Source organism: Prionailurus viverrinus, chromosome D2 (assembly GCF_022837055.1).
Source record: "Prionailurus viverrinus isolate Anna chromosome D2, UM_Priviv_1.0, whole genome shotgun sequence".
NCBI lineage: Eukaryota > Metazoa > Chordata > Mammalia > Carnivora > Felidae > Prionailurus > Prionailurus viverrinus.
The window spans coordinates 52,825,155-52,839,831 of record NC_062571.1 but is presented as its reverse complement, the minus strand read 5'-3'; the positions used below and the strand labels follow the sequence as shown (position 1 = coordinate 52,839,831).

At 38.4% G+C, this 14,677-nt stretch overlaps 1 protein-coding gene across 2 annotated transcripts in view; it reads right to left on the bottom strand.

The window, feature by feature from the left end:
• The window catches only part of BTAF1 (B-TFIID TATA-box binding protein associated factor 1), a 119,773-nt gene that overhangs the window by 22,670 nt on the left and 82,426 nt on the right, over positions 1-14,677 (bottom strand). For both annotated transcript variants that reach the window (XM_047825206.1, XM_047825207.1), the window contains 3 exons: positions 7,617-7,769; positions 7,267-7,388; positions 6,989-7,156 (listed from right to left, as the gene is read on the bottom strand). In XM_047825206.1, the coding sequence (XP_047681162.1) occupies positions 6,989-7,156; positions 7,267-7,388; positions 7,617-7,769 (443 nt within the window). The remainder of the gene's footprint in view (positions 1-6,988; positions 7,157-7,266; positions 7,389-7,616; positions 7,770-14,677) is intronic.

The following is a 14,677-nucleotide window of genomic DNA, read 5'->3' as shown; positions in this document are numbered from 1 at the left end:
CCGGAGTGTGTTCCGACAGCAAGCGCGACTTAGCGTCTGGGAGGTCATAAGTTAACAGCTCTGCTCTGAAAGCGGGAAGGCTGGAGGACAAAGGGAGGGAGAGTTGCTGAGCCCCCCCCCCTCCATCCCACGACAGAGCTCAGCTTGGTGGGGAACAAAGGCGGTCGCCAGCGCCATCTTCCTCGCCCATCCCCCAGCCAAAATCCCAAAGGGAACCAGTTCCTGCCAGGGAACTTGCTCACTCCACGCAAACACCCAACTCTGTGCTTCTGCGGAGCCAAACCTCCGGCAGCGGATCTGACTCCCTCCGGCTGCCACAGGGCCCCTCCTGAAGTGGATCACCTAAGGAGAAGCGAGCTAAGCCTGCCCCTCCTGCCCCCGTGCACCTTGCCTACCCACCCCAGCTAATACGCCAGATCCCCAGCACCACAAGCCTGGCAGTGTGCAAGTAGCCCAGACGGGCCACGCCACCCCACAGTGAATCCCGCCCCTAGGAGAGGGGAAGAGAAGGCACACACCAGTCTGTCTGTGGCCCCAGCAGTGGGCTGGGAGCAGACATCAGGTCTGACTGTGTTATACACCACAGCACAGGGGAAGTGCCCTGCAGGTCCTCACCACGCCAGGGACTATCCAAAATGACCAAGCGGAAGAATTCCCCTCAGAAGAATCTCCAGGAAATAACAACAGCTAATGAGCTGATCAAAAAGGATTTAAATAATATAACAGAAAGTGAATTTAGAATAATAGTCATAAAATTAATCGCTGGGCTTGAAAACAGTATAGACGACAGCAGAGAATCTCTTGCTATAGAGATCAAGGGACTAAGGAACAGTCACGAGGAGCTGAAAAGCGCTTTAAACGAAATGCAAAACAAAATGGAAACGACGACAGCTCGGATTGAAGAGGCAGAGGAGAGAATAGGTGAACTAGAAGATAAAGTTATGGAAAAAGAGGAAGCTGAGAGAAAGAGAGATTAAAAAATCCAGGAGTATGAGGGGAAAATTAGAGAACTAAGTGATACACTAAAAAGAAATAATATACGCATAATTGGTATCCCAGAGGAGGAAGAGAGAGGGAAAGGTGCTGAAGGGGTACTTGAAGAAATTGTAGCTGAGAACTTCCCTGAACTGGGGAAGGAAAAAGGCATTGAAATCCAAGAGGCACAGAGAACTCCCTTCAGACGTAACTTGAATCGATCTTCTGCACGACATATCACAGTGAAACTGGCAAAATACAAGGATAAAGAGAAAATTCTGAAAGCAGCAAGGGATAAACGTGCCCTCACATATAAAGGGAGACCTATAAGACTCGTGACTGATCTCTCTTTTGAAACTTGGCAGGCCAGAAAGAATTGGCACGATATTTTCAGTGTGCTAAACTGAATGTAAATGGACTAAATGCTCCAATCAAAAGGCACAGGGTATCAAAATGTATATATAAAAAAAACCCATAATCCATCTATATGCTCTCTGGAAGAGACTCATTTTAGGCCTAAAGACACGTGCAGACTGAAAGTGAGGGGATGGAGGATCATCTATCATGCTAATGGAAGTCAAAAGAAAGCCAGAGTAGCCACACTTATATCAGACAAATAGATTTTAGTATATGTGCTGCCGAAGCGAGCACAGACAAATAGATTTTAAAACAAAGATTGTAACAAGACATAAAGAAAGGCACTATATCAGAATTAAGGAGTCTATGCATCAAGAATATCTAACAATTATGAATATTTATGCTCCCAGCTTGGAGGTACCCAATCAGTTGTAACAAACATAAACTCACTGATAATACAATTATAGTAGGGAATTTTAACACCCCACTTACAGCAATGGACAGATCATCCAAGCAGAAAATCAACAAGGAAATAATGGCTTTGAATGACTCACTGGACCAGATGGACTTAACAAATATATTCAGAACGTTTCATCCTAAAGCAAAATACACATTCTTCTTGAATGAACATGGAACAGTCTCCAGAACAGATCACATACTGCATCACAAATCAATCCTCAACAAGTACAAAAAAATCGAGATCACAGCATGCATATTTTCAGACCACAGCATTATGGAACTTGAAATCAACCACAAGAAAAAACTTGCAAAGCCCTCAAATACATGGAGGTTAAAGAACATCCTACTAAAGAATGAATGGGTTAAATAAGAAATTAGAGAAAAAATTAAAAAATACATGGAAGCAAATGAAAATGAAAACATGACGGTCCAAAACCTTTGGGATGCAGTGAAGGCAATTCGAACAGGGAAGTATACTGTAATACAAGCTCACCTCAAGAAATAAAAAATGTCACAAATATACAACCTAACCTTACACCTAAAGGAGCTAGAAAAGGAATAGCAAATAAAGCCTAAAGCCACCAGAATGAACAACAGAGAAACAAACAAAATCTGGGGTGTCTGGGTGGCTCAGTCAGTTGAGCATCCAACTTCAGTCAGGTCATGATCTCGCACTTTGTGGAATTGAGCCCCACGTCAGGTTCTGTGCTTGACAGCTTGGAGCCTGGAGCCTGCTTCAGATTCTATGTCTCCTTCTCTCTCTGTCCTTCCCCTGTTCCTGCTCTTTCAAAAGTAAATAAACATTAAAAAAAAAAAAAAAAAAAAAAAAGACCAAGAGAACAGATCAGTGAAACTAAGAGCTGGTTCTTTGAAAAAATTAATAAAATTGATAACCCCCTAGCCAGACTTATCAGAAAGAAAAAAGGACTCAAAATCACAAATGAAACAAGAGAGATCACTACCACCACCACAGAAATACAAACAATTATAAGAGAATATTATGAAAAATTACATGCCAACAAACTGGGCAATCTGGAAAATAGACAAATTCCTAGAAATTCACACACACTACCAAAACCAAAACAGGAAGAAACAGAAAATTAGACCAGACCCATAACCAGCAAAGAAACTGAATCAGCCATCAAAAATCTCCCAACAAGAGAGCCCAACAAGAGAGCCCAACAAGAGAGCCTGGGTGGCTTGATCGTTAAGCATCCAACTTTTCATCTCATCTCAGGTTGTGTTCTCATGGCTTATGAGATCACTTGCATCAGCCTCTGAACTGAGTGTGGAATCTGCTTGGGATTCTCTTTCTCCTTCTCTCCCTGTCCCTCCCTAGCTGGCACTGCCTTTCTCTCTCTCTCTCTTTCTCAAAAAATAAAGAAGCTTAAAAAAAAAAATCTCCCAACAAACAAGAGTTCTGGGCCAGACGGCTTCCCAGGGGAATTCTAGCAGACATTTAAAGAAGAGTTGGGGCGCCTGGGTGGCTCAGTTGGTTAAATGTCCAACTTCGGCTTTCACGGTTCATGGGTTCAAGCTCACGTCAGCCTCTGTGCTGACAGCTCAGAGCCTGGAGCCTGCTTTGGATTCTGTATCTCCCTCTTTCTCTGTGACCCTCCCCTGCTCACACCCTAACTCCCTCTCTCACAAAAATAAACATAAATTAAAAAAAAAAAAAAAAACCAAATAAATAAGAGTTAATACCTATTCTTCTCAAACTATTCAAAAGAATAGAAATGGAAGGAAAACTTGCAAACTCATTCTACAAGGCCAGCATTACCTTGATTCCAAAACCAGACAAAGACTCCACTAAGAGAAGAATTACAAGCCAATATTGCTGATGAGCATGGATGCAAAAATTCTCAAGATACTAGCATATCAAATCCAACAGCACATTAAAAGAATTATTCACCATGATCAAGTGAGATTTATTCCTGGGCTGCAGGGCTAGTTCAATATTTGCAAATCAATCAGCATGATACACATTAATAAAAGAAAGGATAAGAACCATGTGATCCTGTCAAAAGATGCAGAAAAGGCATCTGACAAAATACTGCATCCATTCTTGATAAAGCCCTCAACAAAGCAGGGATAGACAGAACATGTCTCAACATTATAAAGGCCATACACGAAAGACCCACAGCTAATACGACCCTCAGTGATACGGTCAGGAACAAGTCAGGGATTTCCACTCTCATTACTATTTAACGTAGTACTGAAGTCTTAGCCTCAGCAATCAGAGACAAAAAGAAAAGGCATCCATCCAAATCAGCAAAGAAAAAGTCAAACTTTCACTATTTGCAGACGACATCATGATACTTTACATATAAAACCCAAAAGACTTCACCAAAAAATTGCTAGAATACATGAATTCAGCAGTCACAGGATGTAAAATCAATACATAGAAATCTGTTGCATTTCTATACAGCAATAATGAAGGAGCAGAAAAAGAAACCAAGGAACCAACCCCATTTACAATTGCACCAAAAACTGTAACATACCTAGGAATAAACCTAACTAAAGAGGTAAAAGATCTGTACTCTGAAAACTATAGAACGCTTGAAATTGAAGAGGACACAAAGAAATGGAAAAGCATTCCATGCTCATGGATTGGAAGAACAAACATGTTAAAATGTCTATACTAGGGGCGCCTGGGTGGTGCAGTCGGTTAAGCATCCGACTTCAGCCAGGTCACGATCTCGCGGTCTGTGAGTTCGAGCCCCGCGTCGGGCTCTGGGCTGATGGCTCAGAGCCTGGAGCCTGCTTCCAATTCTGTGTCTCCCTCTCTCTCTGCCCCTCCCCCGTTCATGCTCTGTCTCTCTCTGTCCCAAAAATAAATAAATGTTTAAAAAAAAATTTTTTTAAAAAATTAAAAAAATAAAATGTCTATACTGTCCAAAGCAATCTACACATTTAATGCAATCCCTATCAAAATACCAACAGCATTCTTTGCAGAACTATCATCACAAACAATCATCAAGTTGGTTATGGAACCACAGAAGACCCCAAACAGCCAAAGCAATCTTAAAAAAGAAAAGCAAAGCTGGAGGCAACACAATTCCGGAATTTGAGGCTACATTACAAAGCTGTAGTCATCAAGACAGTATGGTACTGGCATAAACATAAGCATACAGATCAATGGAATAGAACAGGAAACCCAGAAATGGGCCCACAACTATATGGTCAACTAATCTTTAGCTAAAGAGGAAAGAACATCCAACGGAAAAAGTCTCTTCGACAAATGGGTGTTGGGAAAACTGGACAGCAACATGCAGAAGAATGAAACTGGACCACCTGCTTACACCACACACAAAAATAAATTCAAAATGAATGCCAGACCTAAATGTGAGTCAGGAAACCACCAAAATCCTACAGGAGTAAAACACACAGCAACCTCTTTGACCTCGCCAGAGCAGCTTCTTACTAGAGCCATCACCAAAGGCAAGGGAAACAAAAGCAAACATGAACTACTAGGGCTTCATCAAGATAAGAAGCTTCTGCACAGCAAAAGAAACTATCAACAAAACTAAAAGGCAGCCTACAGAATAGGCGAAGATATTTGCGAATGACATATCTGATAAAGGGTTAGTATCCAAGATCTGTACATAACTTATCAAACTCAATACCCAAAAAACAATCCAGTTAAGAAATGGGCAGAAGATATGAATATACATTTTTTCAAAGAAGATACGGATGGCTAACAGACACATGAAAACTGCTCAACATCACTCATCATGAGGGAAATACAAAGCAGAACTAGGATGAGATACCACCTCACACCTGTCAGAACAGCTAAAACTAACAACACAGGAAACAACAGATGTTGGCAAGGATGTGGAGAAAGGGCAACTCTCTTACACTGCTGGTGAGAATGCAAACTGGTGCAGCCACTCTGGAAAAGAGTACACACACAGGTTGTTCAAAAAGCTAAAAATAGAACTTCCCTATTACCTGGCAATTGCACTATTAGGTATTTACCCAAAGAATACAAAAATACATATTCGAAAGGGTACATGGACCCCAGTGTTTACAGCAGCGTTATCAACAACAGCCAAATGATGGGGAGAGCCCAAGTATCCATCAATTGATGAATGGATAAAGAAGATGTGGTGTATACATACAATGGAATATTACTGAGCCATCAAAAAGAATGAAATCTTGCCGTTTTCAATGACATGGATGTAGCTAGAATGTATTATGCTAAGCAAAATAAGTCAGAGAAAAATACATGATTTCATTCACATGTGGAATTTAAGAAACAAACAAATGAACACACGGGAAGGGGGAACAAAAAAAAGAGAGGGAAGCAAACCATAAGAGACTCTTAAAGATTGAAAACGGAGTTGCTGGAGGGATGTGGGTGGGGGATGTGCTAAATGGGTGATGGATATTAAGGAAGGCACTTGTTATGACAGCACTGGGTGTTATATGTAACTGATAAATCACTAAATTCCGCTCCTGAAGCCAATATTACACTGTTAAGTAACTAGAATGTAAATAAAAATTTGCACACACACAAAAAGGTAAACTGAGATCAATGGAAATTCGGCTCTTCAAAATTTGTATTAGGGGGGCGCCTGGGTGGCTCAGTCGGTTAAGCGTCCAACTTTGGCTCAGGTCAGATCTCATGGTTCATGAGTTTGAGACCCACGTCAGGCTCTGTGCTGACAGCTCATGGCTGGAGCCTGCTTCAGATTCTGTGTCTCCCTCTCTCTCTCTGCCCCTCCTCCAATTGTGCTCTCTCTGTCAAAAATAAACATTTTTTAAAAAATTGTATTTAGGAACATAAGGGATGTACCAGTTTAAGAGAGAAAGGGTAAAGCTAATTGAACTCTAACATTGCTATGGTCTCAGGACAGTCAGAGCAGCCCTTATGGAGCAAAAGCATTTTGGGGATGAGGGAGCTCTTAGAGAAAGAGATGCTGTGATTACAAGGCTCCCAAGAAGGGCATAGAGAATGGCTTTGGTTCCTAGGTCCAATACTTAGAAAATCCAATTGACTGTTAACAATGGCTAAAGTCTCTAAACTCTGAAGTATCTCACTGATTTTATCTTTATAACATACACTCATCTTTCTTAAATAAGTTGAGGTTCTGACAACCAAAAAGACTAACTAGAAGTCATTTTTAATAAATTGTATTCTTCTAAAGTGATTCTCAAAACAGAAGATTAAATATTTTTGTTGTAGAGTTCTTACCTTATTCTTTCAGTAGGAGGTCCAGTATAGTGTAATGGATTGAGATATTCTTTGGAGCAAAATTTACCTACTTCATCCACCCAGTGACCTGTTAATGTTGGCGGACAAACCACCAAGGAAGGAAGTGGCATACATTCTGCCAATTTTGATCTTGCATATTCTTGGGCCCTTTACAACAAAACAACACAATAAATTAATCAGTGTTTGTTTGTTTGTTTGGTTTTTACATTTCTCAGCATCTAAAACCCCTTTTCCAAAAAAATAACATTTTAAATTACCGGTGACAGTGATCTCCTGCTAGAATGCAGATGGACTGTAAAGTTTTTCCTAAACCCATGTCATCACACAGAATTCCATGAAGTTTATACTTATTAAGAAATGCTAACCAGTTCACACCATCCTGAAAGGTTAGGAGAGAGAGGAAAATTATAAATGTGAACAGATCATAAAAATTTTTTTCTTATAAAACACATTTGCACAGACCAAAAATCCATGTTTTTATAGGCAAAGGAGTAATAAACGGGTAAAAGACACTAAACACAAGAGTTTACTAAATAAAATTTTAAAAACTCTTCAGGGTACATTGAAAGGAATAGTCACTATTCATTATATAAGCATAAAACTTTACCTGCTGATATTTTCTGAGTTCAGCATTAATTGGTACTGGTATTTTGTAATTTTCTAATTTTTTCCCATCTAATAACTGCTCCAAGAAGTGTCGTTCCTTGGCTTTCAATTGGATTAGTTCTTCTGACATATTTGGAGGGTCTGGAATGCCTGCCTGAAGTGATTTTTTAAAGTGTATTAAAACTATTTACCACAGTTAATTTGTTCATACTCAGATTATGAAATAACTGCAAGTCTTATCAAAATGTAAATACAGAGAAAAATAATTCAGAAATAGTAATAGTTAAAATAATAGTAATAAGTAATAATAAATAATTTTAAAGACTGGACAACAAATAGAGTTTAAATCTGACAAGTATTAAAAGTGTTACCAGACTACTAAATAAGCACATGAGGTATTTTAAACAATACACCTACAACTTATGTTCCCCACACCAGGCATTACTTGATAAAGAGGCAAACAAGATTGTATAACTTATTTTAAATAAAAGGCTGTTACAGGAGCTTCTCAATTTCAGTGTTATGATGCCTTAGGGTGTCAGTTCTCAAAATGTAGTCTGCAGACCTGTCAGGATACCCAAGATTTTTTCAAAGGATCGCTGAGGTCAAAACCATTTCATAATAAAGGAAAGACATTGTTTGCTTTTTTCACTTGGCTGACATTTGCACTGAGGCTCCAAAAGTAATGGTGGGCAAAACTGCTTATGCCTCAAAAAGAATCAAGGCAACATCACTAAATGTACCAGTAGTCACTGTGTTACAGCCATGTATCAGCATTTTTTTAAAAGCCAATTTCAGTTAAGAATGTCCTTATTAAAGCAGTAGGGGCACCTGGGTAGTGTGTCACGTGAATGTCCAACTTTGGCTCAAGGTCATGATCTCATAGTTTGTGAGTTCAAGCCCCCATCAGCCTCATGGCTGTCAGTGCAGAGACCACTTCAGATCCTCTGTCCTCCTCATTCTGCCCCTACCCGCTTGAGTTTTTCCTTTCTCCCAAAATTAAACATTAAAAAAACAATGTCCTTAAAGTAGTAAAAATAACTTTATTAGACCTTAACCCTTGAATGCACATCTTTTTAACATTCTGTGCAAAAAACAAATGCGAACTACACATAAAGCACTTTTGTTGTATATCAGAATATAATTATGTTGAGAAAAAAGCACTTATGAGATTGTTTACATTGTGACCTGAGTGAGCCATTTTTCACAGAACAACATTTTACTTGAATGGACTGACAAACTGTTATTCTGACTTGGCTGTCTGGCCGACATTTTCTTAAATATAAATTTGTCACTTCAAAGAAAACAACTGACATAAACTTGTTGCCAATGATAAAATTCAATCTTCCAAGAGAAATAGCACTGTGAGCTTGAGCTTAAGTATAAGCTTTCCAATACTTAAGAAGAATTTTCTGTTAGTGATCTAACGAATCTGATTTTTTGCTAATTTATGACAAAATATTATCAACCTTTAAAAGATTTACATAACTCATTGAATCAGTATTTTCCAAGTGACCAATGCTGATGTTAAAAAACATGTATGGGTATTAGTTCTATTCATAAGTGTAAGATAAACCAATAAATCTGAATGTAGAGAGATTTTATACTCAGTGATAGGATTTTTAGATTCCACACTGCACATAAATGTAATAACCTTTCTCTTTTTGAGTTTTGGTATGTTATCAGATAAAAGAATGTCCACAATTATTTAAAAAGCTGTCAAAATACTGCTTACTTTTCCAACTACCTATCTCTATGAGGCTTGACTTTCTTCATATACCTCAGCCCAAGAAACATATTGCAAGAGCCTGAATGCCTAAGTAAATATAACAATCCAGCTATCTACTATTAGACCAGGCATAAAAGAGATGTGCAAACATGCCAAACAATGTCACTTTTCTCACTAGCTTATTTTTTAGAAAAAAAAGTTATTTTTCATTTAAAGATGTTATTTATGGCAACATCTAATGGGTTTATTAAATGAAATAATGAATCTTTTTTACATTTCTTAGTTTTAATTTCTATTACAGAAAATATGATAGAAGCTCTAGGGTTTTCAAGTTTTAAGAATATAATGAGGAGCACCTGGGTGGCTCAGTCAGTTAAGCATCTGACTTCAGCTCAGGTCATGATCTTGCGGTTTGTGAATTCAAGCCCCACATCAGGCTCTGTGCTGACAGCTGAGAGCCTGGAGCCTGCTTTGGATTTTGTGTCTCCCTCTGTCTCTGTTCCTCCCCCACTAGCACTCACTCTCTCTCTCCCCCCTTTCAAAAATAAAGATTATAAAAATATATTTTAAAAATTTCATATTAAAAAATTAAAAAAGCTAAAAATATATACAAATTTTTTTAAATAAAAAAAAATATATATATATTAAAAAAAAAAAGAATGTAATGAGACACTCAGACCAAAAAGCTTGAGAACTACTGCCATATGGCATATCTTAAGTTAAGAAATGTAAAATTCTGGAAACAGAGTATCAATTAAGGTCAATTAAAATATAGGGGTGCCTAGGTGGCTCAACTGAGCAGCCGACTTTGGCTTAGGTCACAATCTCATAATTCGTGAGTTCAATCCCTATGTTGGGCTTGCTGCTATCAGTGTGGAGCTTGCTTTGGATCCTCTGTCCCTTTCTCTCTCTGCCCCTCCCCCGCTCATGCTCTCTTTGTCTCAAAAATAAACATTTAAAAAAAGGTCATTTAAAATATATATTCCACATCACATGAGAAATATATCGGAGGAATGAGGTATGCACACTGAGTCTTAAAAATGACTACCTATTATATTTTCAGAAAGTTTAGCAATTAACAACTGTATCTAATAAAACAGAATCTAACACTTTAAAACATCTAATAGTATAATGATGGTCATCAAAATGAGGCCTCTCATTTTGTAAGCACAAATGCTTTACAAAATTGTCAAACATCTATCTTCATGGAATTTTTAATGACAACCAGCCATAAGGCCATATAAGTAGATACATTTCCTGACAATGAAACTCTAAGCTGGGAAGTCATAAATATTATTCAGTGCCAGGAACTCTTCCTATGTATATATTCCTCATTCCAATTCCTATAAAATCACCAACAGTTACTAACAGTGCAAGGAATTAGAGCTTCTGTCAAAATTACTTGAATCCTTCTCAGTATATATTTCAGAAAAGTACATGTTCTTCCTGTGAAGATGTAATAGAGGAAATCAAGACAGTGCAGAACAGGAATATACTTGCATGATATTCTTGTTACTATTGCTACATCTTCAAACTCAGTAATCTTTTCTTTTGTAGCATCCATTCTCCCATTAATCCCAACCAGTGTGTTTTTATTTGTAATTGTATTTTTCATCTCAAGAAGTTCAATTTGGTTTGTTCTTCCTTCTTCCACTTTACTCACTATATTTATGCTTTCCTCTACCTTCTTGAACATATAGAATGTATTTTAATATCCTTATCTACTAATTCTATTATCTGGGCCATTTCAGGGTCTGTTTCTACTGACTGACTTTTCTGCTGGTTATTGGATATATTTTCATACCTGGCCATTTTTTGGTGGGTGCTAAACATCATTTATGTTGTTGGGTGCTGAATTTCTTGGTGTTTTGGGTTTTTTTTTAAATATTTTTGTTTATTTTTGAGAGAGCATGCACACACAAGTGGGGGAGGGACAGAGGATTCAAAACAGACTCTGTGCATGATGCAGGGTTCGAACTCACAAACCGCAAGATCATGACCTGAGCTGAAGTCCAAAACTCAATCAACTGAGCCACCCAGGTACCCCTTCTTTGGTTTTAGTATTTTAGAGTTATTTTCTGGGATGTGGTTTAAAGCTACTTGAAATCAATTTGATCCTCCTTTTAGGGCTTATTTTTAAGCTTTGTTAAGGTAGATCCAAATCAGCCTTCTGTCAAGGGCTAGTTTGATCTCACTACTTGGGCAATATACTTCTAAGAATTGTGCTTAATGCTCTAAATGGGAGGAAGTCTTCTGATTCAGTTTTGTGGAAACACAAATTATTCCTGACCATGTGTGAGCTCTGGGAATTGTTCCACCTACTCCTTTCAATCATTTTTTCTCCCAGTCTCAAACATACATTCTCACACATATGCCCAGATGAATACTCAGCCCTGGCGTGGACATCTGGAGCTTCTTCTCTGCAACTACTTCTTGGGTCCTTGCAAATTCTAGCAATCTTGTCCTACCTACACTCTGAACTCTTGACTATTCAAATTGGTGAAACTGTGAGGTTCTGTTTAGGTTTCACTTCCCTGTCCGATGGCCTGGAAACTTACTTTAGGCAGTAAGCTAGGGCACTTCATTTGTTTCTTTTCTCTCATGATTTCTATCCTGTGTTGCCTGCTCTTCAGTATCGAAAACCACTGTTTGATTCATTTTGTCTAGTCTTCTACTTATGGTGGGAGGATATATCTGGTCCTGTTTTATTTTTAAAAGGCTTTACTTTTAAGTAATCTCTACATTCAAGATGGAGCTTGAATTTACAACCCTGAGATCAAGAGTCATATGCTGTACCAACTGAGCCAGCCAGGCACCCCTGACTCCTGTTTTTCTATCATGGTGAGAGTATAATACAGATCACATCAAAGAGAGTTTGACTAATCTTTTCTCAACCTCTAATGGTCAGAGTCTCTTTTCTTTGCCAATCTGATTATCAAATATTGTTAGTATCCCCTTAAAAACAATTGACTATCTCCTCACAGTGGATTGGGCTGTGTTTTGGGTCACTTCCATTCTAATCCATAAACAGCTATTAAACTGATTTCCTAACAGCTATTAAATTGCTTTTAGCTGTTAGATTAATGTTCCTAAAACATTTGTTCATCATCTACTCCTTTGCTCAAAGAACACATGGTGGTTTCCTATCACTCACTGATTCCAAAGTGGAAAAGGGCCAAGGGGACTAACAATTTAGTTTACAAATAAGATGATGCAAGGTCCAAGAATTAAAAAATATGAGTCAGACCTAGGAAGCAAAAATGGAAACTATTCTGGAAATGACTTGTGTCTTTCAATATAATAGTGTAGTATTTCATTTTATTGGCCATGGTACTTATTTTAATACTTTTTATTGTGGAATAAACTATTCATATAGACAAATATATAAATAAATGTACAGTTTTATAAATAAACAACTTTATAACCATTACCAGATCAATAAAAATAGCCCTGCCATAATCCTAGAAGACCCCATATGTTCCCTCCCAGTGATAACCAACTCTCCTTTCCCTTTACTAAAGGGAAATCTAAAATCTAAAATCACTTTACTAACTTTCATGGCAACCTCTTTCTTTTCTTCATACCATTACCACCTAAGTATGCATCCCATGTACTTTTACTTATTTTTGAACTTCATAAAAATGGAATCTTATGTTAAAGATTAGTACTGTTGTGCCTTTACTTTGTTCATTCTTTTGCAGTATCATCATCACCATCACCATCCAGTTAACATATCTACTCCACTGATGATGAACATTTGAGTGGTCTTAGACTACTATAAATAATACTATGATAAATATTCTTAAAGCTATGTCTTGGTACATGTGTATGAATTTCTCTAGGCTATATATCTGGGATGAATTTGCTGGTTATTGGATGGGAATCTTCAACTTCAGCAGATATAGCCAAACTTTTTTCACAGAGGTTACCCAACTTATGCTCATACTTCGCTGGAGGAACACAAAATGGTACAGTTACTCTGGAAAAACAGTCTGGCAATTTCTTAAGAATTTCAATATCATATGACCCTAGTAATCCCATTTTTAGATATCTGCTCAAAAAAACTAAAACATATAGGTGCACCTGGGTGGCTCGGTCAGTTAAGCATCTGAATCTTGATTTTGGCTCAGGTCATGATCTCATGGTTAGTGAGACGGAGCCCAGGGCCTGCTTCGGATTCTCTCTCTCCCTCTCTCTCTACCCCTCCTCCACTCACATGTGTGCATGCTCTCTCTCACTCTGTCAAAATAAATAAATAAACATTTAAAATGGGCGCCTGGGTGTCTGAGCTGGTTAAGCACCCAACTCTTGACCTCAGCTCAGGTCATGATCTCATATGAGATCAAGCCCCGCGTCAAGCTTTGCACTGACAGTACAGAGCCTGCTTGGAATTCTCTTTCTCCCTGTCCTGCCCCCAACTTAAGTACTTTGTCTCTCTCTCTCAAAATAAATAACAAAACATTTAAAATAATTTATAAAAATAAACAAAAGTATATACCCACACAACGACTTGCAAGTGCATGTTCAGTTAACTTGACTTGTAATAGTCAAAAGATGGAGGCACCTGGGTGGCTCAGTTGGTTAAGTGTCCGACTTTGGCTCAGATCATGATCTCGTGGTTCGTGGGTCCAAGCCCTGCATGGGACTCTGTGCTAATGGCTCAGAGCCTGGAACTTGCTTTGGATTCTGTGTCTCCCTCTCTCTCTGCCCCTCCCTGTTCTCTCTCTCTCTCTCTCTCAAAATAAATAAACATTAAAAAATTTTTAAAAAAAGTCAAAAGATGGTTAATAATCCAAAAGTCCATCAACTGCCATCAACTGGTGAACAGATAAACAAAGCATGGTATATCCATACAACGGAATACTATTTGACCATAAAACAGAAGTAGTGATACATACTACAACATGGATGAACTATGTATCTACTTATTCCCTCAATTATAAAAATCCCATCAAGGGACGCCTGGGTGGCGCAGTCGGTTAAGCGTCCGACTTCAGCCAGGTCACGATCTCGCGGTCCGTGAGTTCGAGCCCCGCGTCAGGCTCTGGGCTGATGGCTCAGAGCCTGGAGCCTGTTTCCATTTCTGTGTCTCCCTCTCTCTCTGCCCCTCGCCCGTTCATGCTGTGTGTCTCTCTGTCCCAAAAATAAATAAACGTTGAAAAAAAAAATTTTTTTTTAAATAAAAAATAAAAAAAATAAAAATCCCATCAAAATGTTTTAAGCAGCTTGGCAACAAGGTCTTGCCCCTTCCCTTCTTTCAAGTCACTTCTTTTTCCTGCCTTGGCTATATATATTATTTCCAGCCTAGGAGTATACTCCAAAATTCTCCAACC